The sequence below is a fragment of the Somniosus microcephalus genome, chromosome 1 (assembly GCF_052327205.1).
Source record: "Somniosus microcephalus isolate GS21.2 chromosome 1, FLI_Smic_1.0, whole genome shotgun sequence".
Classification (NCBI taxonomy): domain Eukaryota; kingdom Metazoa; phylum Chordata; class Chondrichthyes; order Squaliformes; family Somniosidae; genus Somniosus; species Somniosus microcephalus.
In genome coordinates, this window is record NC_140987.1 from 31,289,055 (window position 1) to 31,314,315 (window position 25,261).

Genomic DNA, 25,261 nt, shown 5'->3' on the forward strand with positions numbered 1-25,261 from the left:
CCAGACTGGGTAAGGGCAGCAGATTTCCTTTCCTAAAGGACATTAGTGAACCAGATGGTCACCATTTCAAATACTAATGTTTTATTCCAAATTTTTTCAATTTAAATTTAAATTCCCCAATTGCCATGGTGGGATTTGAACTCAAGTCTCTGGATCATTAGTCCTGGCCCCTCGATTACTAGCCCAGTAAGATAGCCACTATGCTACCATACCCTCTACTGTGCTGTACCCTCTGCTGTATTAATTATTCCAGCAAGTGTCATTTGCTCATTTATAAATATACTAGCTGAAGTGCCCAGCGGTGCCGAGGCTTTTTCGAGGGCATGTTGTTGTTGGAAAAGAGAGAGAGAGCGACTGGGGGGAAGAGAGAGAGCGACTGGGGGGAAGAGAGAGAGCGACTGGGGGGAAGAGAGAGAGCGACTGGGGGGAAGAGAGAGAGCGACTGGGGGGAAGAGAGGGAGGGGAGGAGGGGAGGGGGGGAGGGGAGGGGAGGAGGAGAGGGGAAGGGAGGGCGGGGGGGGAGGGGAGGGGGAAGGGAGGGGGGAACGGAGGGCGGGGGGGGAAGGGAGGGCGGAAGGGAGGGGGGGAGGGCGGGGGGGGGAAAAGGGGGCGGGGGGAAGGGAGGGCGGGGGGGGAAGGGAGGGTGGGGGGGCCCCCCCCGAGGGTCGCGGCCCCCCCCCCGGAGGCTCGCGGCCCCCCCCCCAGGGTCGCGCCCCCCCCCCCAGGGTCGCGGCCCCCCCCCCAGGGTCGCAGCCCCCCCCCGAGGGTCGCGCGCCGCCCCCCGCCCCCCGAGGTGAAGACCGCCAATTGCGCGCGCAGCAGGAGCTGAGACGCGGTGTCTCTCTCTGGCTGGCCGGCGGGCCCGGTTGCCAGGGTAACCGTGACGCTGACCAAGCCCCGCCCCCGGGCCGAGCAAGAGAGAGAGAGAGACGCTGCGTCTCAGCTGCTCCTGCTGCGTGCGCGGGCCCCCCCCCCCGAGGGTCGCGGCCCCGCCCCCCCGAGGTGAAGACCGCCGATTGCGGCTGTGCGAGACGGCCGGCCGGGGTTGCCAGGGTAACGCTTGACGCTCAGCAAGCCCCGGCCGAGCCAGAGAGAGAGAGCGCGTCTCAGCTCCTGCTGCGCGCGCACCCTAGCGGCGCTGGGCTGAGGCTTGGCCCTCCAGCCTTCGAGTGGGGCCGGGAGGTGCTTAGCTCGGGCGTGGGTGCGGAGGAGACGCCGAGGCTTCTAGGCCTACCTGGAAAAACGGGGAAAGGTAGGAAAATTAATGAGATTAGATAAGTTAATTACTTTCTAAATCATTTTTTTTTAAAACAATATGTTTTAAAAGCAACGTTTTTTTTTAAGACGCAGAAAGCGGGAAAAAGAAAGGAAAAGTTTGGAATCAAGATGGCGGCGACTCACCTCGGTTCAGAACGATAAAGCCCGGCCACACACGCACCGATTGGCCCGACGGCACACGCCAGCAACCCGGCGTACGATTGGTCGAGCTCGAGGTCACTCTGTCGCTAATGAGCGGATAATGAGATGCTAATGAGCGGAATGTTGAAGGTTTTTGGGATACCGCGGGCGCAATTTTAGCCCGGCCGAAACGTAAATACGCTTAAAACCGTCTCGGAAGCGTAAGCTTTCTTTGGAGGTAACGCGCGCGTAGGTACGCCCTGTAACTTTCGAGCGCATACCCGCAAGACGCACACGCGATGACAGACAGAATGACAGACAGAATGACAGACAGAAGTACCGATTTATATATATAGATACATCCATGAGACACAGTGATCACAGCATGGCGGTTAATCAGGAGTGTGCATTTTATTATTTAAGGAGCTTCTCATCTGGTAGTTAGTAGTCCTCAATCGTTTTCGGGTCATATCCGAACAAAAGATTCCCAAAACTTCTCATGCCTCATGAGCAATGAATACTAGTCACTGTTGTAATTAGGAAACGCGGCAGCCAATTTGCACACAGCAAGCTCCCACAAACAGCAGTGAGATAAAGACCAGACAGTCTGTTTCAGTGATGTTGGTTGAGGGATAAATATTGGCCAGGACACCAGGGAGAACTCACCTGCTCTTCTTTGAAATAGTGCCATGGGATCTTTTACTTCTGCCCGAGAGGACAGACAGGGCCTCGGTTTAGCATCTTGTCCAAAAGACGGCACCTCTGACAGTGCAGCGCTCCCTCAGTATTACATTGAGTGTCAGCCTGCAATATGGGCTCAAATTCCTGGAACTGGCTACCTAACAGCACCGTGGGAGCACCTTTACCACGCGGACTGCAGCGAATCAAGAAGGCAGCTCACCACCACCTTCTCAAAGGCAGTCAGGGATGGGCAATAAACGCTGGCCTCGCCAGTGAAGCCCACATCCCGTGAATAAATAAAAAATGTCTCTAACCCATAGATCATTCTACTTAACCTCTCATTCTCTCCTAGATGGTTAAAGGATAGTTCCATCAGTCTGGTCTATGAGCACGTGATATAGTGGCTGTACTAATAAGAGCATAAAAATATAACCAGTTTAAGTAAAGGGGAAAAGTTAAATATTTGGGATTCTGTTGGTTTAAGAGTAAAACAAGGTTACACTGCAGTAGGAGTAAATTGGCACAGCATGCAGTGGAAACCAGTTTTCTAACCAATCAGCAGGGGTGACTCATTGGGCTGTAAACAAACAAACAGTATAAAAAGACCAGTGCTAGTGCAAGCAAGCACTGAGTGTGAGTCAGCAGAGAGTGCTGTGAGTTAGGGTAAGTGTGAGTTAGGGTAAGTGGGGTGTTAGGTGCTCTTTTCAAACTTTAACTCTGTGGGTTGTAGTTAATAAGGCCTTTCTGGTGCAGAGTGACTGTTGGTAAACCATTTAACTGGTGTAATTAGAGGGATTGATTTAATTTAAATCCAATTAATTAAAGGGGATACTAGCATCTAAAATCGGGCAGAGGGTGTCCATAACTAACAATAAAAAATTGAATTAATTACATAGAATGGAGCAGGTGATGTGTTACTGTTGCAAGGTGTGGGAGCCGGTGGACCCCATTGAGGCTCACGGTGATTACGTCTGTGACAAGTGTCTGCTGCTACAGGAACTCCAGCTCCGTGTTGATGAGCTGGAGACTGAGCTTCAGACAATGCGACACATCAGGGAGGGGGAGAAGTACCTGATTCAGGAGGTGGTCACACCTATGAAGTTAATTAATTCAGATGTAGCCCATGGTCAGGGACAGGACGGTGTGACTATGAGTGAGGCAGGTACGGGGATCCAGGAGGTAGTGTTGGAGGAGCCGCAGACCTTGCTCTTGTCCAACAGGTTTGAGGTTCTTACTCCCTGTGGGGACAGGAGCAGGGACTGCAGGGAGGATGAGCAACCTGGCCACAGCACCGTGGAACGGGGGGCCATTCAAGAGGGGGGAGTAAATAGAAATGTTGTAGTGGTAGGGGATAGTATTATTAGGGGGATAGATAGAGTTCTCTGCAGCCGAGAGCGAGAGTCCCAAAGGCTGTGTTGCCTACCCGGTGCCAGGGTTAAGGACATCTCCTCTGGGCTGGAAAGAAACTTGCAGTGGGATGGGGTGGATCCAGTTGTCGTGGTCCATGTTGGTACAAACAACGTAGATAGGACTAGGAAGCCAGTTCTGTTAAAGGAGTATGAGCAGCTAGGGGTCAAATTAAAAAACAGAACCTCAAGGGTAATAATCTCTGGATTATTACCTGAGCCACGAGCGAATTTGGCTAGGACAAATAAAATTAGAGAGTTAAATGCGTGGCTCAAAGACTGGTGTGGGACAAATGGGTTTTGCTTCCTGGGACACTGGCACCAGTACTGGGGCAGGAGGGAGCTGTTCCATTGGGACGGGCTTCACTTGGCCAGTGCTGGGACTAGAGTCCTGGCGGATCATATAACTAGGGCTGTAGAGAGGGCTTTAAACTAACCAGTGGGGGGGAGGTTCCTAGAGAGCAAATAATAAAAATGACAACAGAGAAGGTCATAGACTTAGGTAGCAGTGGGGAAATTAAAAACCAGAGCGTGTCAGGAAGGGGCAGAAGGTATGGAGTAAAAGGTAAAGTAATAAAAAGGGCAAAAGCAGGAACTAAGTGTCACAAAACATATTTGAAAGTTCTCTATCTGAATGCACGTAGCATTCGTAACAAAATAGATGAGTTAATGGCACAAATAACTACATATGGGTATGATCTTATGGCCATTACAGAAACATGGCTGCAGGGTGACAATGCCTGGGAATTAAACATACCAGGTTATTTAATAATCAGGAAGGACAGGCAGGAAGGAAGGGGAGGCGGGGTGGCTATGTTAATGAAGGAAGGAATCACTGTAATACAGAGAAATGATATTGGGTCAAAAGATCAGGATAATGAAACAGTTTGGGTGGAGATAAGGAATAATAAGGGGAAAAAAACACTAGTGGGCGCAGTCTATAGGCCTCCGAACAGTTGCAACTCTGTTGGACGGAGTATCAATCAGGAAATAGTTGAGGCTTGTAATAAGGGAACATCTATAATTATGGGGGATTTTAACTATCATATTAATTGGACAAATCAAATTGGGCAGGGCTGCCTTGAGGATGAGTTCATTGAGTGTATTAGGGATGGGTTTCTTGAGCAGTATGTAACTGAACCGACCAGGGGGCAAGCAACCTTAGATCTGGTCCTGTGTAACGAGACAGGATTAATTAAAAATGTCCTAGTAAAGGATCCCCTTGGAATGAGTGACCATAACATGGTTGAATTCCATATTCAATTAGAGGGTGAGAAGGTTGGATCTCAAACAAGCATGCTAAGCTTGAATAAAGGAGACTATGAAGGTATGAGAGCGGAATTGAGTAGAGTGGATTGGGAAAATAGATTAAAGGGTAAGACGATACATGATCAGTGGTGTACATTTAAGGAGTTATTTTACAACTTCCAAAAAATATATATTCCACTGAGAAGAAAAGGGTGTAAAAGAAAAGACAGCCATCCGTGGCTAAGTAAAGAAATTAAGGATAGTATTCGACTAAAAACAAGGGCATATAAGGTAGCCAAATCTAGTGGGAGGATAGAGGATTGGGAAAACTTTAAAAGACAGCAAAAAATAACAAAAAGATTGATTAAGAAAGGGAAGATAGATTATGAAAGTAAATTAGCAAAGAATATAAAAACAGATAGTAAGAGTTTTTATAATTATATAAAAAGAAAAAGGGTGGCTAAAGTAAATGTTGGTCCCTTAGAGGATGAGACCGGGAAATTAATGGTGGGAAATATGGAGATGGCAAAAACACTGAATGAATATTTTGTATCAGTCTTTACAGTAGAAGACACTAAGAATATCCCAACACTGGACAAACAGGGGGCTATAGGGGGGAGGAGCTAAACACGATCAAAATCACTAAGGAAGCGGTACTCGGTAAAATAATGCGACTCAAGGCGGATAAATCACCTGGACCTGATGGCTTACATCCTAGGGTCTTGAGGGAAGTGGCAGTAGGGATTGTGGATGCATTAGTAATAATTTTCCAAAACTCCCTGGACTCGGCAAAGGTCCCGGCAGACTGGAAAATTGCTAATGTAACACCCTTATTTAAAAAGGGCAGTAGACAGAAGGCTGGAAACTATAGACCGGTTAGCCTAACATCTGTGGTCGGTAAAATTTTGGAGTCCATTATTAAGGAGACAGTAACAGGACATTTGGATAATCATAATTTAATAGGACAAAGTCAGCATGGTTTTATGAAGGGGAAGTCATGTTTGACAAATTTGCTGGAGTTCTTTGAGGAAGTAACATATAGGGTGGATAAAGGGGAACCAGTGGACGTAGTGTATTTAGACTTCCAAAAGGCATTTGACAAGGTGCCACACAAAAGATTATTGCTTAAGATAAAAAATCACGGGATTGGGGGTAATATTCTGGCATGGATAGAGGATTGGCTATCTAACAGAAGGCAGAGAGTTGGGATAATTGGTTCATTCTGAGACTGGCAATCAGTAACTAGTGGTGTTCCGCAGGGGTCAGTGCTGGGTCTCTTTACAATCTATATTAACGATTTGGAGGAGGGGACCGAGTGTAACATATCAAAGTTTGCAGATGATACTAAGATGGGAGGGAAAGTAGTGAGTGGGGAGGACATAAAAAACCTGCAAGGGGACATAGACAGGCTAAGTAAGTGGGCAGAGATTTGGCAGATGGAATACAATACTGGAAAGTGTGAGGTTATGCACTTTGGCAGGAAAAATCGTAGAGCAAGTTATTATCTTAATGATAAGAAACTGGAAAGTACTGAAGTACAAAGGGATCTGGGGGTCCTGGTGCACAAAACTCAAAAAGGTTAGTATGTAGCTGCAGCAAGTGATTAAGTAGGCCAATGGAATGTTGGCTTTCATTGCTAGGGGGATAGAATATAAAAATAGGGAGGTATTGCTTCAGTTGTACAAGGTATTGGTGAGACCGCACCTGGAATACTGCATACAGTTTTGGTGTCCATACTTAAGAAAAGACATACTTGCTCTCGAGTCAGTACAAAGAAGGTTCACTCGGTTAATCCCGGGGATGAGGGGATGGACATATGAGGAGAGGTTGAGTAGATTGGGACTCTACTCATTGGAGTTCAGAAGAATGAGAGGCGATCTTATTGAAACATATAAGATTGTGAAGGGGTTGGATCGGGTGGATGCGGGGAGGATGTTCCAGATGATGGGTGAAACTAGAACTAGGGGGCATAGTCTTAGAATAAGGGGCTGCTCTTTCAAAACTGAGATGAGGAGGAACTACTTCACTCAGAGGGTGGTAGGCCCATGGAATATGCTGCCCCAAAAAGCTGTAGAAGCTACATCATTACATAAATTTAAAACAGAAATAGACAGTTTCCTGGAAGTAAAGGGAATTAAGGGTTACGGGGAGCGGGCAGGAATTTGGACATGAGTCTAGGTTTGGATCGGTCATGGCCCTGTGGGTAGCGGAGCGGGCCCAGGGGCCGTGTAGCCTGATCCCGCTCCTATTTCGTGTGTCTAATTCTGTTAGATTCAGGAGATGGTTCTGTGATAGTAGATTGGCGGTTAGGATCAGATCAGCCATGATCTTATTGAATGGCGGAGCAGGCTCAAGGGGCTGATTGGCCTACACCTGCTCCTATTTCTTATGTTCTTATGTTCTTATAAGAATTAGGAGCAGGAGTAGGCCATTCGTCCCTTCGAGCCCGCTCTGCCATTCAATAAGGTCATGGCTGATCTTCTACCTCAACTCCACTTTCCCGCATTATCCCCATATCCCTGGATTCCCTTAATATCCAAAAATCTATCGATTTCTGCCTTAAAATCAATGACTGAGCCTCCACAGCCCTCTGGGGTAGAGAATTCCAAAGATTCACCACCCTCTGAGTGAAGAAATTTCTCCTCATCTCGGTCCTAAATGGCCAACCCCTTATTCTGAGACTGCGACCCCTGGTTCTAGACTCTCCAGCCAGGGGAAACATCCTCCCTGCATCGACCCTGTCAAGCCCTTTAAGAATTTTATACGTTTCAATGAGATCACCTCTCATCCTTCTACACTCTAGAGAATATAGGCCTAGTCTGCTCAATCAATCCTCATAGGACAATCCCCTCATCCCAGGGATCAGTCTGGTTAACCTTCATTGCATTCCCTCTAAGGCAAGTATATCCTTCCTTAGTAATAGACTCCTAACCAGTGGTGATAAGCTCAAATCCCTGGGACAAATTTTTATTTTTTTGATCTAGTTGAACGTGAAATGGAATAACAATGTAACAAAAAAAAGTAACTGCTTGAATGCTGTTTTACAGGGGTTTCCATTCGGCCCAAATGAAGAACGTTCCTATGGCTGGGCAGATGGGCTGAAAAGAAAAGATTGGCACAACTATGAAAGCATTCGGGAAGACCTGATGCGTTCAGGTACGGAGAGGCTGATTTTCTTTTTAAGAACTAGTGTTATACTTTCTTCAATCATTCCAATAGGGCCAATTATCTCCAACCCCAAAAAAATGGATGTTCCCTTGCTATTGTTTAATGGTGAGTTAAAGTCCAATTCCAATCTGAGCAGGTTTCCTATGGACCTGTGTAAGCTTTCACAAAGTGTAGATCATCAAGCAATGATTGGCAAGGTCAAGCCCATGGACACAGCTGGAAAACCAACTGCATCATAAATATTACAAGAATACTTGCATTTAGGTAGCACTAGAAATGTCGGGCAGGATTTTCATTGGGCCGTGGAGGCGGGATTGGAGGCGTGCGGGGGCTTAAAATCCCAAAATCGGGGGGCACGAACCCATCCCGCACCCAACCCGCCTCCATGCCAGTTTCAAAGGAGGCGGGTACCCGATCCGCACTGGGACCCGCCTCCCCGAGGCGGGAAGGGGATTAGTGCCAATTAACTGCCTGTTAACAGGTAGCTAACAGGCAGTTTTTAGCCTAATCCCTATTTTTAATGTTGAAGTGTGGGATTCCCGACAGCTCCAAACCACGCCAAGTTAGAGGAGGTGGCCCGTTGGGATGAAGGGCTTGGAGGGGTCGAGATATCCGGTGTTCAGGTGAGTGATCGGTGCATGAGTGCAAAGGGAAGTGTGTTTGGTGTGTGTAAAGTGTTTAAAGAAGTTTTACATACCTTTACTTACCTTTACAGCCTTCTTTCCTTCAGGTCTCGGGAGTCCCTCATCTCACCGGCACAGAAAGCAGAATGGCTGCAAGCTGTCAAAAATTGCAGCATTCAGCTTTCTGCTCCGGGGAGATCACTAATTCATCCTGAGAGGAAGGAATTAACTTGTAGTACAGATTGTCAGTGTTTGACAGCTTCAAACAGCTGTCGAACGCTGATATTTCATCTGTCAAAAAGGTCTTGACAGATGAAATATCAATCTGTGACATCACCTGTTGCCGGGTGGCCCTTAATTGGCCTGCTGAGCCCGCTGGGCGAGCTCAACAAGGTCAATCAAGTCTAAATCGCGTGGGTTGGCTAGAACTCAATGGAGGCAGGACTACAACCCCGAAAGTTGTAGTTCCGCCTCCTACCCGACTCCTCAATGAAAATACAGCCAATCATCTCCAAAGTGCTTCACACTTTGAATTCCTTTGTGAAGTGCAGCGACTTTGTTCAGTCGTCTGGCCCGGCTCATATTCTGCAGCATTTGAATGTGATGAATGAACAGTTGTTCAGCATTGCAAAAAGCAAAATACTGCGGATGCTGGAAATCTGATATAAAAACAGAAAAGGCTGGAAATACTCAGCAGGTCAGGCAGCATTTGTTATTCAGCATGGTTAGTTGGTGTTGGTTGAGCAGGAGATGTTGGTCAGAACAACTGGAGAAAGGCCATGGAATGCTTTTAAAAAAAAAATCTGCCTGAACAAACAGACCAAGGCCCTTGGTTTAACATCTCATCTCGAACAAGGAAGGCACCTCCAGCAGTGCAGCACTTCTCCCAGTACTGTTCATGAATGTTACCTTAGATTATGGTTGCGCTTGCTGGCTTGGGGTTCAAAGCCACAATCTTACCACCCAGAGACAAGTGTATCCCCGTCTAAGCTGTGCTGGGTCGTGCTTCAAGTTCTTTCATATTGGGATTTGACATTCCCTGTTAACAAAAAGGAAGTTTCGGTTGAGACTCGGAATAACATTTGTTCTAGAACATAAGACGTACATAAGACGTAGGAGCAGGAGGAGGTCATTTGGCCCCTCGAGCCTGCTCCGCCATTCAGTAAGATCGTGGCTGATCTGATCTTGGCCTCAACTCCACTTCCCTGCCCGCTCCTCACAACCCTTGACTCCCTTTTTTGGAGTGTAGTCACTGTTATAATGTGGGAAACGCGGCAGTCAATTTGCGCACAGCAAGCTCCCATAAACAGCAACGTTCTAACGAGGGATCTGTATCGATATCAGCATTAAAAAGGAGATTTGACATTTCTGAGCTAAGAATTAGCTTGCAATGTGTATTTACAATATTGCTACACATTGCAGGGCTAGTTTATACCCCGTGTGTCATTGGCCCAGAACTTGGTGTCGGGGGCTTGCCATGCGTGCAAGCCCCCGATCTGCACTCACCCTGCGCGCTGACATCTGAAGCCCGGGCCTGCTTGCATTTCCTGTGACAGGCCCGGTTCAGATGTCAGCGCGCAGTGCTTACCTGATCCAGCGGCGTAGTTAGTGCGATGTGCTGGCTGGGATCAGGTGAGCACTGTTCAGCCAATCAGGGGAGGGGAAACTTCATTCATAAGTTCGAGAGTAAGAACTGTCAAACTCATGAAAAGCACTGCACCCCAAAACACTACTTAAACTTTAAATAAAATTTTAAAAAAACATCCCAATCATTAAATTAGGTATAAATAAGTTAAAAAAAATAAATTAAACAATAATTTTTTTTTTTGAAAAAAATAAATTTTTAATAAAAAGGGTCTAAAACTGAGCTTACCTTATTGTAGATTCTTTAAAATAATAAACTTGTGGAAAAAAAAATTCTAAATTACACTAAAACACCACTTACCTGTAAAAATAAATACTTACGTGTGCTTTTTACAAGCATAAAGACCGGAGGCCTTTACACATGCGCAAATCCCCCAAAACAGAGGAAATCCAAGACGCACACGCTGCCCCCTACAGCGCACGCGCTAGCCTCTTCACCTCTTGGGTTAGAGGAGAGGAAATGCCGGTTTTCAGCGCATGCGCTGTGCATGCTGAAAACCGGCATTTCCTCCGGCCAGACGCGTGAGTACCCCTTCCGTACTCACGCGTTTGGGGAGGAATTTCTGCCCCATTATCATTTTAAAATCAGTGCAAAAACTTTTCATTAAATTAACTTGGCACCAAAGACATGTTGGCCCGGATCTTCCGGGGCCTAGGACCGCATATGTGGCCGTAAGCGCCACGCAGGTTCCGGGTTTCCATGTGCAATGTGCGTGCGTGAAAACCTACAAGTAGCGATCTGTCAATTTTCAGCTCGACAGATTCACTGCATTCCCGGGAAATGGACATTCGCGGGCGGAGAGTTGGGCTATTTGCCCAACTACTGCCCAGCGAATGCCCGTGAAACTCTTACGCCTGATAAAAGCAGGCATCAGGCCTTCTTTTACCAGCATAAAAGTTTAAATAAATATTAAAATAATTTATTTTCATTATTTAAACATAAAAAATCCTTTAAATTAGTTTAGGTTATTTTTAGCCCCTTTAAAACATTTAAATTTATTTTTCAAAAGATTAAACAGGGAGCAATCTAGGGTAAAAATAATTAATTGGAGGAAGGCCAATTTCTGTGGGATGAGAACGGATCTGGCCCGGGTAAACTGGAATCAAAAATTGACAGGCCAAACTGTAGTGAAACAATGGGCTGCCTTTAAAGAGGAATTAGTTCAGGTACAGTCGAGGTACATTCCCACGAGGGGGAAAGGCAGGGCAACTAAATGTAAAGTCTGTAGGTATTATGACGAATTAATACACAGACTACAAGAGTAACTTTAACAGGACTTTACTATTCGAAGGTCAGGGCGAATCTGCCCAATAAATCCTGACACAGCACTTATATACCGGTGTGGTCACCGTCGGTATTACAGTATACAGCAGCCAAGATAAAGTAGTGCCACACCTAAAATAGTTCTCTTAAAGGTGGACGGTTACATACAATAGTTCTCTTAAAGGTAGAACAGTTACAAACACTACAATCCTCCCTTTTTAGCTTACAACATACTTATTCCCCATTAACATAACATCATAACATATATACAACTTATGCAAAACAGTTCACAGATTCAGTCTCTCTGGAGGCTTCCTGACTCTGTCCGGATAACGCCTCGGTGGTGTAGTAGTTTTCGGCGGGGTAGTAGGTTCTTCTGGCAAGGTCGATTCGGCTTGAAGGACAGTGTCAGGTTCATTTGATTCCAGTATTACCAGATCGGAGGTAGGTGCTCTGGGTATCTCTGCTTCAACATTAGCCGTGTAAGGTTGTGGAGTAGGTTGGTCCATTGTGGATGACCCTATGATCTGGTCAACATGGCGCCTTATTATGCTGTCACCAATGTCCACGGTATACATCAGCGGCCCTAGCCTTTTCCCAATCGTTCCAGGCTGCCATTTCTCGGTACGGTAGTCCCGGGCCAAAACTTGTTGACCTATCTGAAAGGATCTAGTTGGCCTTTCATTCATGCCCTGAAATTGCCGGTTCTCTACGTCCCTTCTGACGTTTGGCTTAATCAAATCCAGCCGGCATCTTAGTCTTCTATTGAAAAACATCATGGCGGGAGTTTGGTTTGTGACCGCATGTGTTGCATTCCTGTACGCCAACAAGAAGTTATCTACCTTATGTTGTAGGTTGATGTCTTCATTACCCATGGCCTTTATGGCCTTCTTGAAGGTCTGGACAAACCTTTCAGCTAATCCATTGGTGGCGGGATGGTATGGGGCTGACGTGTAGTGCTTGACCCCATTCCTTTTTAAGAACTTCCTGAATTCTTCGGACACAAATTGCGGTCCATTATCAGAACAGATCTGTTCCGGCAGCCCATTCCTGGCAAATATGGTCCTTAATACTGTGATGGTTTTTTCCGTGGTGGTGGAGGACATCTTTATTACTTCCGGCCACTTGGAGTGTGCATCCACCGCGATTAGAAACATTGAGTCCATAAATGGACCAGCAAAGTCGACATGTACCCTTTGCCAAGGAGATGAGGGCCACTCCCATGGATGCAGAGGAGCTTGTGGTGGCGCGTTTTGGACCTTCTGGCATCCTAGACAGCTCTTGGTTATTTCTTCGATGTCTCCATCAATACCTGGCCACCACACAAACGCTCTTGCTAGGTTCTTCATTTTCACTCCACCCAGATGCCCCTCGTGAAGCTCCTTTAGCACCTTCTGCTGAAGTTTGGGTGGAATCACCACTCTAGATCCACACATCAAGGTTCCTCGGCACACTGACAGCTGTTCTTTTCTTTGCGAAAATGCGGGCTGCGTTGGTTCGCCATGTGCTGGCCATCCCTCCACTGTTAAATCGTAGACTCGTGAGAGAGTCGGGTCATTTCTTGTTTCATTTTCGATCATCGAATTTGTTACTAGTAGACATTCCACTATGGGTGAGTGGAACATCTCTACCGGGTCCACTGTAGCCGCCTCTTCTACTACTGGCAACGGTAGGCGCGATAACCCATCAGCATTTCCATGCTGTTTGGACCTTTTGTATTCGATGTCATATTGGTGTGCCCCAAGTAACACGGACTACCTCTGTAGCCTTTGTGCTGTCATAGTGGAAACGGCCTTGTTAGGGTTGAATATGGACACCAACGGCTGGTGGTCTGTCAGTAATGTGAACTTCTTGCCCTGCAGGTAATGATTGAATTTCTTTACTCCCCACACAAGGCTGAGGGCCTCCCTATCTATCTGAGCATAATTTCGCTCAGCGGAGGTCAATGATCGGGACGCAAATGCGACTGGCCTTTCCGAGCCATTTGGTAACTTGTGTGAAAGTACTGCTCCAATTCCATAAGGGGAAGCACCACAAGCTAGACGAAGAGGTAACGTTGGGTTGAAATGAGCCAACACTTCCTCAGAGGTAATCAACGCCTTGCTTCTGCGAAAGGCCTTCTTACAGTCCTCGCTCCACTTCCATGGTACTTCTTTCCGCAACAGAGCATTCAGCGGATGCAGCACCGTGGATAGATTTGGCAGAAACTTGTGGTAATAATTAATCAACCCCAGAAACGATCTCAACTGTGATACATTTTCCGGAGCGGGGGCCTTCACGACAGCTTCTATCTTGTCAGGTGACTTGTGCAGCCCCTCTTGGTCAATGACATGACTGCAGTATGAGATCCGTTTCTGGAAGAACTCGCATTTCTGGCGATTAACTCGAAGGCCATATTCCTTCAACCTGGTGAGCACCAGTTTCAAATTTGTGAGGTGTTCCTCCTCGTCTTCTCCCGTAATCAGGATATCGTCCAAGTAACACTGCGTGCTTGGAATACCCTGTAAGACCTGCTCCATGGCCCTCTGCCAAATTGTTGGAGCCGAAGCTACTCCAAAAACCAGTCTATTATAACGATACAAGCCTCTGTGCGTGTTGATTGTGAGATACTGGCGCGACTCTTCCTCGACTTCCATTTGTAAGTATGCTTGTGCCAGGTCTATCTTGGTGAAGTGTTTCCCGCCAGACAATGAAGCAAAGATATCCTCAATCCGCGGGAGCGGGTATTGTACCGTGTGAAGCACCGGATTAACTGTGATCTTGAAGTCTCCGCAGATGCGGACCTTTCCCGGTCCCCCTGGCTTGTTACTTGATGAAGACTTCATGACGGGAACAATGGGCGTGGCCCACTCACTCCAGTCCACCTTAGACAGTACCCCTGAACGTTCAAGCTCTTCCAGTTCTGCCTCCACAGCAGGTTGTATCGCGTAAGGTACCGATCTGGCTTTGAAAAATTTTGGGCTTGCATGTTCTGCAATCTTGATTTTTGCTTTAATTCCTCTCAGTGTTCCCAGTCCTTGCTGGAACACCTCTTTAGCTTCGTCCAATATTCTGGGCAACCGTTCAGGTTTGACATCTTCCTTTCCGGAATCTACCGTCATTGTGTTTAGTGAATGCCAGTCTATCTTTATTTTCCTGATCCACTCCCATCCCAGAAGTGGTGGACCTCCCTTGGGCAGCACATACATGTCCATCCCTTGGTGATCTTTGTCCTTGTATCTCACCTTGACTTCTATCTTTCCGATGGGGTATACTCTGTGCCCCGTGTATGTCTGCAATACTATCTCCGTATCCCGTAGGGGAATATGTTTGAATAACTTTTTGTAATCTTGCTTATTCATGACCGTCAACGCCGATCCGGTGTCCACTTCCATCTTCACTTGGACTTTTGCAATCTGTAGTGTGACCCAGATAGTTTGTCGGTCAGCTTCTTTACTCACATTGTGAATCCTCAGACTACCCAGTTCCTTGCTGTTGGAGTCTGAGTCCGAATTCTGTTCATCTGGACTCTTCCCAGTCACCTTATGTACCTTTCTGTACTTCTTCTGCGGTGACTTATTATTGCTGGTCTTCTTTCCTGACCGGCATACCTTAGCTATGTGACCAAGCTTGCCACATTTTCTACATTCCTGGTTTTTAAACCAGCATTGGTTCTGGTCGTGTGTTGTCTTCCCACAACGATAACATTTCGTTGTACCCGAAGTCATTTGATCCACACTGAGTACCGCTGTCTTCCGCTGCATTTCCGCCGTGCCTCTCGCTGCGGCTTCGTGCGATGCTGCAATAAGGACAGCCTTATCAAGTGTAAGATCGTTCTCTTCGAGCAGTCGTTTTTGTGTTCCTTCCTTCGACATCCCGCACACGAACTTGTCTCTCAGTGCCTCTGTCAGGTTTACCCCAAACTGACAGTATTTTGCTAGCCTACGCAGTTCAACCAGGTACTCCGCGTTGCTTTCCTCTTTTCGTTGCCTTCTCAAGTAAAATTTTGATCGTTCCGCTAACATCAGCGGTGCGGGGTTAAAATGATCCTTCAGGACAGCAACAATATTAGCGAAAGACTGATCCGCCGGTTTAGCTGGTGATAGAAGATGCTTCAATAACCCGTATGTCTTCGCACCCATTGAGTTTAGTAAGGTTAGAGCTTTGTCATAATTTGCTATCTTATTGACCTTACAATATATCTCGATGCATTCTACATACGTGGCCCAATCTTCCACATCGGAATCGAAACCGTTGATGTTACTACGCTTAGGCATCTTCACACTCTTCCTGAGAAACAACAACGAAATATTTCTTTAACTTTTTTTTTTTCAAAATGGCGGTTTCCCGCGCTTGTCTTCCTTCCCCGCCCACTTTCAAAATGGCGGTTTCCCGCTTCTGTCGTCTTCCCCGCCTACTGGCGGCTTCCCGCGTTTCTTCCCCTGGTGGGAGGGGTAAGCTTTTCCCTCGGGCGACGACCGCTGGCTTTCGGGGTTCGCAGCCTGCGCGTCGGCTTCAGTGCGTTCCTTGTTCCCTTTTCTCGGCAGGGCAACCGGCGCTGGGTACAACCCGTTGACGGCGAACAGTTTCAGCCGCTGGGCTGGATCTCGCTCAGTCTCCCTCGCTCGGGCTCTGTCTCTCGGGCTCTGTCTCTCCCGCTCGCTCGGGCTCTGTCTCTCCCTCAGCGGCTTCCAATCGCGCCTCCCAGCCCTCTCGCAGTCCGGTGCTTTCCTCCCTGGCTGCGGCTGAGTTCACCGCGGTTTATTTATTTTTATATCTTCCCGCGCCTTACGATCCCGGTCGCAGCGCCTCGTGGCCTCGGTAGCTGCCCGGCCTTTTTCGCCGGTCGCGGTCTAGCTGTCTCACGACGCCGTTGCATCTCCCAGCCCGCTTGTACCGCGGCTTCCGTGCTCCACGCTGCCCCAGTCTCAGCGCCTCTGGGCCCGACTTCTGTCCGGCTCCTTTCCCCCGACCATGGTCGAGTTCACCGCCCTTATCCTCCGTTTATTTTTTTTTTATTTTCCCTTTACTCACAGTCACCGTGGCCGACTTGCTTCTCGTGCTGATCGGCTCACTCACCACCGTGGCAGAAGGGACAATCAGTGCCTGTTGCTGATGGAAGGCTTCGTGTCTGAATTCTTCCTTCTTCCTTGCTCTGCAGACTCGAGTTTTCTCTCAGCAGAACGACGAGGGCGGGTGCCTCTTCTCGACGCTCGTTAACTGCTTCGGAAGTATTGTTGCCGTAGGGTAAGATCGAACTCGTCGCCACTGTTAAGTCTGTAAGTATTATGGCGAATTAATACACAGACTACAAGAGTAACTTTAACAGGACTTTACTATTCGAAGGTCAGGGCGAATCTGCCCAATAAATCCTGACACAGCACTTATATACCGGTGTGGTCACCGTCGGTATTACAGTATACAGCAGCCAAGATAAAGTAGTGCCACACCTAAAATAGTTTTCTTAAAGGTGGACGGTTACATACAATAGTTCTCTTAAAGGTAGAACAGTTACATACACTACACTAAAGTCAGAGCTTCCTGGATGACGAAAGAGATAAAAAGTAAGATGAAGCAGAAAATGAGCGTGTATGACAGATGTCAGGTCACGAATACACCTGAGAATCAGGCTAAATATAGAAAGTTCAGAGGAGAAGTGAAAAAGAAAATGAGAGGGGCAAAGAAAGAGTATGAGAATAGAATGGCAGCTAACATAAAAAGTAATCCAAAAGTCTTCTGTAGGCATATGAATAGTAAAAGGGTAGTAAAGGGTGGGTGGGGCCGATTAGGGATCGTAAAGGAGAGCTATGCATGGAGGCAGAGGGTATGGTTGAGGTGCTAAATGAGTGCTTTGCATCTGTCTTCAACAAGGAAGATGATGCTGTCATAGACACAGTGAAGGAGAGGGTAGTGAAGATACTGGATGGGATAAGAATTGATAAAGACGAGGTACTAGAAAGGCTGGCTGTACTTGAGGTAGATTAGTCACCAGGACCAGATGGGATGCATCCTAGGATGCTGAGGGAAGTGAAAGAAGAAATCGTGGTGATACTGGCCATAATCTTCCAATCCTCCTTAGAAATGGGGCTGGTGCCAGAGGACTGGAGAATTGCAAATGTTACACCCTTGTTCAAAAAATGGTGTAAAGATAAACCCAGCAACTACAGGCCATTCAGTTTAACCTCGGTAATGAGGAAACTTTTAGAAACAATAATCAGGGACAAAATTAACAGTCACTTGGACAAGTATGGATTAATTAAGGAAAGCCAGCACGGATTTGTTGAAGGCAAATCGTGTTTAACCAACTTGATTGAGTTTTTTGGTGAGGTAACAGAGAGGGTTGATGAGGGCAATGTGGTTGACGTGGTGTTCATGGATCTCCAAAAAGCGTTCGGCAAAGTGCCACATAATAGGTTTGTCAGCAATGTTGAAGCCCATGGAATAAAAGGGACAGTGGCAGCATGGATATGAAATTAGCTAAGTGACAGGAAACAGAGAGTAGTGGTGAATGGTTGTTTTTCGGACTGGATAAGGTACACAGTGCTGCTCCCCAGGGGTCAGTACCAGCACCACTGCTTTTCTTGATATATATTAATGACTTGGATGAGGGTGTACAGGGCACAATTTCAAAATTTGCAGATGACACAAAACTGGAAGTATAGTGAACAGTGAGGAGGAGAGTGATAGACTTCAAGAGAACATAAGAACATAGATAGACTGGTGAAATTTAATGCAGAAAAGTGTGAAGTGATACATTTTGGTAGAAAGAATGAGAGGAAATATAAACCAAAGGGTACATAGAAACATAGAAACATAGAAGATAGGAGCAGGAGTAGGCCATTCGGCCCCTCGAGCCTGCTCCGCCATTCAATGAGATCATGGCTGATCGTCCAAATTCAGTACCCTGTCCCTGCCTTCTCCCCATACCCCTTGATCCCTTTAGCCTTAAGACATATATCTAACTCCTTCTTGAATATATTTAACGAACTGGCCTCTACTGCCTTCTGTGGTAGAAAATTCCACAGGTTCACCACTCTCTGGGTGAAGAAATTCCTCCTCATCTCATTCCTAAATGGCTTACCCCTTATCTTTAGACTGTGACCCCTGGTTATGGACACCCCCGCCATTGGGAACATCCTTCCTGCATCTAGGCTGTCTTGTCCTGTTAGAATTTTATAAGTTTCAATGAGATCCCCTCTCATTCTTCTAAACTCCAGCGAGTATAAGCCCAATCGACCCAATCTCTCCGCATACGTCATTCTTGCCATCCCAGGTATCAGCCTGGTGAATCTTCGCTGCACTCCCTCCATGGCAAGAACATCTGTTGTATCCATGTGTTAATGGAGACACGGAATGCAGGAGTTGGTTTCACAGGTGTTTACTGAACAAATTCTGGAGGTGAACTAACAGATACAAGACACTATACAGGCTTATATAGCCCGAGTGGCCATTACCGGCATTACAGTACACAGGGGGCTCTTAAAGGCACATACACCACAATTCCTCCCCTTTTAGACAACCAGTACATAACATTTTAAGTAATCATTAATTAACATGTTACAAGAACAATAATCTACACATTTGCTGCAGTTAATCAATTATAAGTCAGTCTCTCTGGAGGCTTCCTGACTCGGTCCGGATAACGCCTCGGTGGTGTAGTAGTTTCTGGTGGTGTAGTAGGTTCTTTTGGCAAGGTCAATTCGGCTTGAATGCCAGTGTCGGGTTCATCTGGTTCCAGTATCACCGGATCGGAGGTAGATACTATGGGTATCTCTGCTTCATCATTAGGCGTATAGAGTTGTGGTGTGGGTTGTCCCTTTTCGGATGACTCTATGATCTGGTCAGCATGGCGCCTTATTATGCTTTCTCCAATGTCCATGGTATACATCAGCGGTCCTAGTCGTGCGCAAATAGTTCCAGGCTGCCATTTCTCGGTACGGTAGTCCCGGGCCAAAACTTGTTGACCTATCTGGAAGGTTCTAGTTGGCCTTTCATTCATGCCTTGAAATTGCCGGTTCTCCACGCCCCTTCTGATGTTTGGCTTGATCAAATCCAGCCAGCATCTTAGGCTTCTATTGAAGAATATCATGGCGGGAGTTTGGTTTGTAACCATATGTGTTGCATTCCTGTATGCAAACAAGAAGTTATCTACCTTATGCTGTAGATTTATGTCTTCATTACCCATGGCCTTTATGGCCTTCTTGAAGGTCTGGACATACCTTTCAGCCAATCCATTGGTGGCGGGATGGTATGGGGCGGACGTGTAGTGCTTAACCCCATTGTTTTTTAAGAACTTCCTGAATTCTTCGGACACAAATTGCGGTCCATTATCAGAACAGATCTGTACAGGCAGCCCATTCCTGGCAAATATGGTCCTTAATACTGTGATGGTTTTTTCCGTGGTGGTGGAGGACATCTTTATTACCTCCGGCCACTTGGAGTGTGCATCAACTGCGATTAAGGACATTGAGTCCATAAATGGACCAGCAAAGTCGATGTGTACCCTTTGCCATGGAGATGAGGGCCACTCCCATGGATGTAGAGGGGCTTGTGGTGGGGCGTTTTGGACCTTCTGGCATCCTAGGCAGCTCTTGGTCATTTCTTCGATGTCTCCATCGATACCTGGCCACCACACAAACGCTATGGCTAGGTTCTTCATTTTCACTCCACCCAGATGCCCCTCGTGAAGCTCCTTTAGCACTTTATCCTGGAGTTTCGGTGGAATCACCACTCTGGATCCACACATCAAGGTTCCTCGGCACACTGACAGCTGTTTTCTTTGCGAGAATGCTGGCAACAGTGGTTCGCCATGTGCTGGCCATCCCTTCACCGTTAAATCGTAGACTCGTGAGAGAGTCGGGTCATTTCTCGTTTCCTTTTCAATGGCAGAATTTGTTACTGGTAGACATTCCACTATGGTTGAGTGGAACATCTCCACTGGGTCCACTGTAGGTGCCTCTTCTACCGTTGGCAACGGTAGGCACGATAAACCGTCAGCATTCCCATGCTGTTTTGATCCTTTGTATTCTATGTCATATTGGTGTGCCCCTAGGAAAAGGGACCACCTCTGTAGCCGTTGTGCTGTCATAATGGGAACACCCTTTTTAGGGTTGAATATGGAGACGAGGGGTTGATGGTCAGTCAACAAGGTAAATTTTTGTCCATGTAGGTAATGGTTGAATTTCTTCACTCCCCATACCAGGCTGAGTGCTTCCCTGTCAATTTGGGCATAGTTACGCTCAGCTGAGTTCAATGAGCGTGACGCAAAAGCTATCGGCCGCTCCGAGCCATCAGGGAATCTATGCGATAATATCGCTCCTACGCCGTAAGGGGATGCATCAGTCTGATTGGCAGTGATGGGTTGTAATGAGCCAAAACTTCCTTGGACATGGTCAAACCTTTGCATTTATGGAAGGCGCGTTTACAGTCTTCGCTCCATTTCCAAATTACTCCCGTTTGTAGCAGTTCGTTAAGAGGGTGCAGAACAGTTGACAAGTTCGGTAAAAATTTATGATAGTAATTTATCAATCCCAGGAACGACCTTAATTGTGAGATATTTTCAGGTGCTGGGGCTTTTATGACCGCATCAATTTTTTCAGGTGACTTATGCAACCCTTCCTCGTTAATTATGTGGCCACAATATGATATTTGTTTCTGGAAAAATTCGCACTTGGGGCGATTTGCTCGTAGGCCCCGTTCTTTCAGCCTAGTGAGCACCTGCTCCAAATTGGCAAGTTGCTCGTTGTCGTTTTCTCCTGTTACAAGGATGTCGTCTAGGTAGCATTGAGTCCCCGGAATCCCTTGGAGGACTTGCTCCATAGCTCTTTGCCAAATAGCTGGAGCTGATGCTACTCCGAAAACCAGTCGATTGTACTGGTACAGGCCTTTGTGTGTATTTATCGTGAGATACTTTTTAGAGGCCTCTTCAACCTCCATCTGTAGATATGCTTGTGCCAAGTCAATTTTGGTGAAACTTTTCCCTCCGGATAGTGAGGCGAAAATATCTTCTATCCTCGGAAGAGGATACTGTACCATGTGAAGGACCGGGTTTACAGTTACCTTGATGTCCCCACAGATGCGAATTTTTCTCTGTACTTCAGATTTATCATTATTCAACGTTTTCTTCATGACCGGGACGATGGGCGTTGCCCACTCGCTCAAATCTATCTTGGATAATACGCCTGCCTTTTCCAAATTCTCCAGCTCTGCCTCGACTGCTGGACGAATTGCGTATGGCACCGGCCTTGCCTTAAAAAACTTGGGAATTGCCGCATCTTCCACTTTTATGGAGGCGGTGACGCCTTTCAAGGTTCCTAGTTCCTGTTGAAACACTTCCTTGGCGTTGGCCAAGATGTCTTTTAATCGTTCAGGTATGACGTCATCATCATTTTTTTTCTTACTGGTCACCGTCAGTGCCTGAATGGAGTGCCAGTCTAAACGTATCTTCCTGATCCATTCACGTCCCAACAGCGGTGGACCACCATCTTGCAGAACGTATAAATACAACTTCTGTATTTCCTTGCCGTTGTATTCAACAGGCACCCTTATTTTCCCTTTGGGGTATACTTTCTGCCCCGTATATGTTCTCAAGATAATGGATGTGTCTTTCAAAGGCATATGCGGAAATAGCCGCTCGTAATCCCGTCGACTTATGACGGTCAGAGCTGATCCTGTATCTAGCTCCATTTTAACTGGGGACCCCGCTTTCATGAGGGTAACCCAAATGGTCTGGTAATCTTCTTTGGCAATTACATTGTGTAATTTGAGACAGCTTAGTCTCTTGTTTCCGGAGTCGCTATCGCTCTTCTGGTCTTCAGAGCTACTGTCCGTCATCATTTGTACCTTTCTGTACTTTTCCTTATTGATTTTTTTCCTGTCCGTGGATTTTTTGTTTCCAGATCGGCATACACGTGCAATGTGTCCAATGTTTCCGCATTGCCTGCATGCTTTGTCCTTGAACCAGCAGTCCCTCTGGTCATGGGTGGATCTGCCGCAGCGATAACATCTCTCAAAACCCTGTGTCATTTCATGGGTGCTGAAGTCCTGTGGCCTTTGCTGTATCTCTGCAGCTCCTCTTGCGGCTGCTTCATATGATACAGCCACACTGAAAGCCTTGTCCAGTGTCAAATCTTTCTCAGAAAGTAGCCTTTTCTGTGTTCCTTCATTTAGGAGACCGCAGACGAATTTGTCTCGAAGAGAATCTGCCAGTCCTGCCCCGAATTGGCAGTGCTTTGACAGCTTCCTTAATTCGGTGAGGTAATCAGCGTTACTTTCATTCTTGTGCTGATTCCTCCTGAAGAATTTGAATCGTTCCGCTATCAACAGCGGTGTTGGGTTTAAGTGCTCCTGCAGGGTATCAACAATCTCCTTAAAATTCTTGTCCCTCGGTTTGGCTGGAGTGATTAAGTTTCGTAACAGCCCGTATGTCCTTGCGCCCATTAGATTTAGAAGTACTGATGCCTTTTTATCATCCTCTATTTCATTTGCTGTGCAATATACCTCCACTCTTTCCACATATGTGGTCCAATCCTCTATATCGCTCTCGAAAGCAGTAATATTGCCAGTCTTAGGCATCCTGAAAAAAAAATGGCACCTCCCGCGCTTTCCTTTCTTCCCCGCAGAAAAAAAATGGCGCCTCCCGCGCTTTCCCGCCGCTGCCGCTGCTGACAATGTTGTTCTCCGCGGTTTTTATTTACACAGGTATTTTCAATAGGTGGAGACTCGTTCCCGCCGGACTCTCTAGGACTTTTCCCTCCCTCTGCTTGGTCCGAACGCCGACCTGCTTTGCAGCGCCGGCCGTCTCCCGAGTGCTCCACCCTCTGTAATGATATCAAATACACCCTCTGTCTCTGTTTGCCTCCGCCTTCGCTGCTCGGCACCGCTGCAGAGCCAGCCGATGGAGCCCCAGCCCGCCGCCCAGGAAGGATTATTGCAGTACTTGCCACCAGCTCGGCTAGCTGGTGAAACCACAACTTTTTTTTTTTTTCTTTCTTGTTTTTTTCTTCAACTTTCGCCTGAGGAATCGATCTCCTTGAGGTGCTGCCGAATTGCAGGTAAGTCCGTTTCCAATTCGTCGCCACTGTTGTATCCGTGTGTTAATGGAGACACGGAATGCAGGAGTTGGTTTCACAGGTGTTTACTGAACAAAGTCTGGAGGTGAACTAACAGATACAAGACACTATACAGGCTTATATAGCCCGAGTGGCCATTACCGGCATTACAGTACACAGGGGGCTCTTAAAGGCACATACACCACAACATCCTTCCTCAGATAAGGCGACCAAAACTGCACACAATACTCAAGATGTGGTCACACCAAGGCCCTGTACAACTGCAGCTAGACATCCTTGTTCCTGTACTCAAGCCCTCTCGCTACGAAGGCCAACATACCATTTGCCTTCTTAACCGCCTGCTGCACCTGCATGCTTACCTTCAGCGACTGGTGCACAAGGACACCCAGGCCTCATTGCACTTCCCCTTCTCCCAATCTGTTGCTGTTCAGATAATAATCTGCCTTCCTGTTTTTGCCACCAAAGTGGATAACCCCGCATTTATCCACATTATACTGCATCTCCCATGCATCCTAAAGGGAGTGCATGAACAGAGAGACCTGGGAGTATATGTGCACAAATTATTGAAGGTGGCAGGGCAGGTTGAGAAAGCAGTTAAAAAGGCTTGCGGGATCATGAATAGATTGTATCGAGTACAAAAGTGTGGAAATTATGATGAACCTGTATAAAACACTGGTTTGGCCTCAACTGGAGTATTGTGTCCAATTCTGGGCACCGCACTTTAGGAAGGTTGTGAAGGCCTTAGAGAAGGTGCATAAAAGATTTAAGAGAATGATTCCGGGGATGAGGGACTTCAGTTAAGTGGATAGACTGGAGAAGTTGGGGTTGTTCTCCTTAGAGCAGAGAAGGTTGAGAGGAGATTCGATAGAGGTGTTCAAAATCATGAGGGGTCTGGACAGAGTAGATAGAGAGAAACTGTTCCCATTGGCGGAAGTGTCGAGAACCAGAGGACACAGATTTAAGGTGATTGGCTAAAGGATCAAAGACAACATAAGAAAAAACTTTTTTACTCAGTGAGTGGTTAGGATCTGGAATGCACTACCTGAAAGGGTGGTGGAGGCAGACTCAATCACGGCTTATAAAGGGAATTGGATAAGTACCTGAAAAAAAACAATTTGCAGGGCTACGGGGAAAGGACGGGGGAGTGGGACTAGCTGAAGTGCTCTTGCAGAGAGCTGGCACGGGCTCAACGGGCCAAATGGTCTCCTTCCGTGCTGTAACCATTCTATGGTTGTATGATTCTATGATTTTTTTAAATGTTTAATTAAATTGTATTTTAATTCATTTTGAACATGTAATGATTTATTCTTCTTTAACTGTTGTGTATTGTGTTTTTTAAGGGATTCCTATCCATGCTCATGGGGATTCTGGAATCCCCATCAGCATAATGGGGATCCCCCTTTTTGATTGGTGGGGCCGGCCCATGTGATCCCAGGGGCGCTTGTGAACCGCATGCGTCACTGGCTTGCGTGGGCCTTTATGCATGCATACGCATAGAGGCCCAGGAGCGCGAGTGTTTGAACCTCCGGGAGCATCAGGTGGCTCGTACTGTTCTCGCAGTTCGGAGGCATTCGCCCGTGGGGAGTCTCTGACTGCAAATTCAGGCCCGTTGTGTATTTGTGATAAAAGCAGAAAATGCTGGAAATACTCAGCAGGTCAGGCACCACCTGCGGAGAGAAAAACAACATTAACGTTTCAGGTCGATGACCTTTTGTCAGAACTGGAAAAAGTTCGAGATGTAACAGGTTTTAAACAAGTGCAGGGACAGGGAAAGGGGGA

The 25,261-nt window shown here is 46.8% G+C and overlaps 1 protein-coding gene across 1 annotated transcript in view; it reads left to right on the top strand.

Moving 5' to 3' along the window:
* The window catches only part of LOC147124013 (polypeptide N-acetylgalactosaminyltransferase-like 6), a 184,186-nt gene that overhangs the window by 57,859 nt on the left and 101,066 nt on the right, over positions 1–25,261 (top strand). Inside the window, exon 2 of the mRNA XM_086002743.1 lies at positions 7,781–7,889. Coding sequence (XP_085858869.1) covers positions 7,781–7,889 — 109 coding nt within the window. The remainder of the gene's footprint in view (positions 1–7,780; positions 7,890–25,261) is intronic.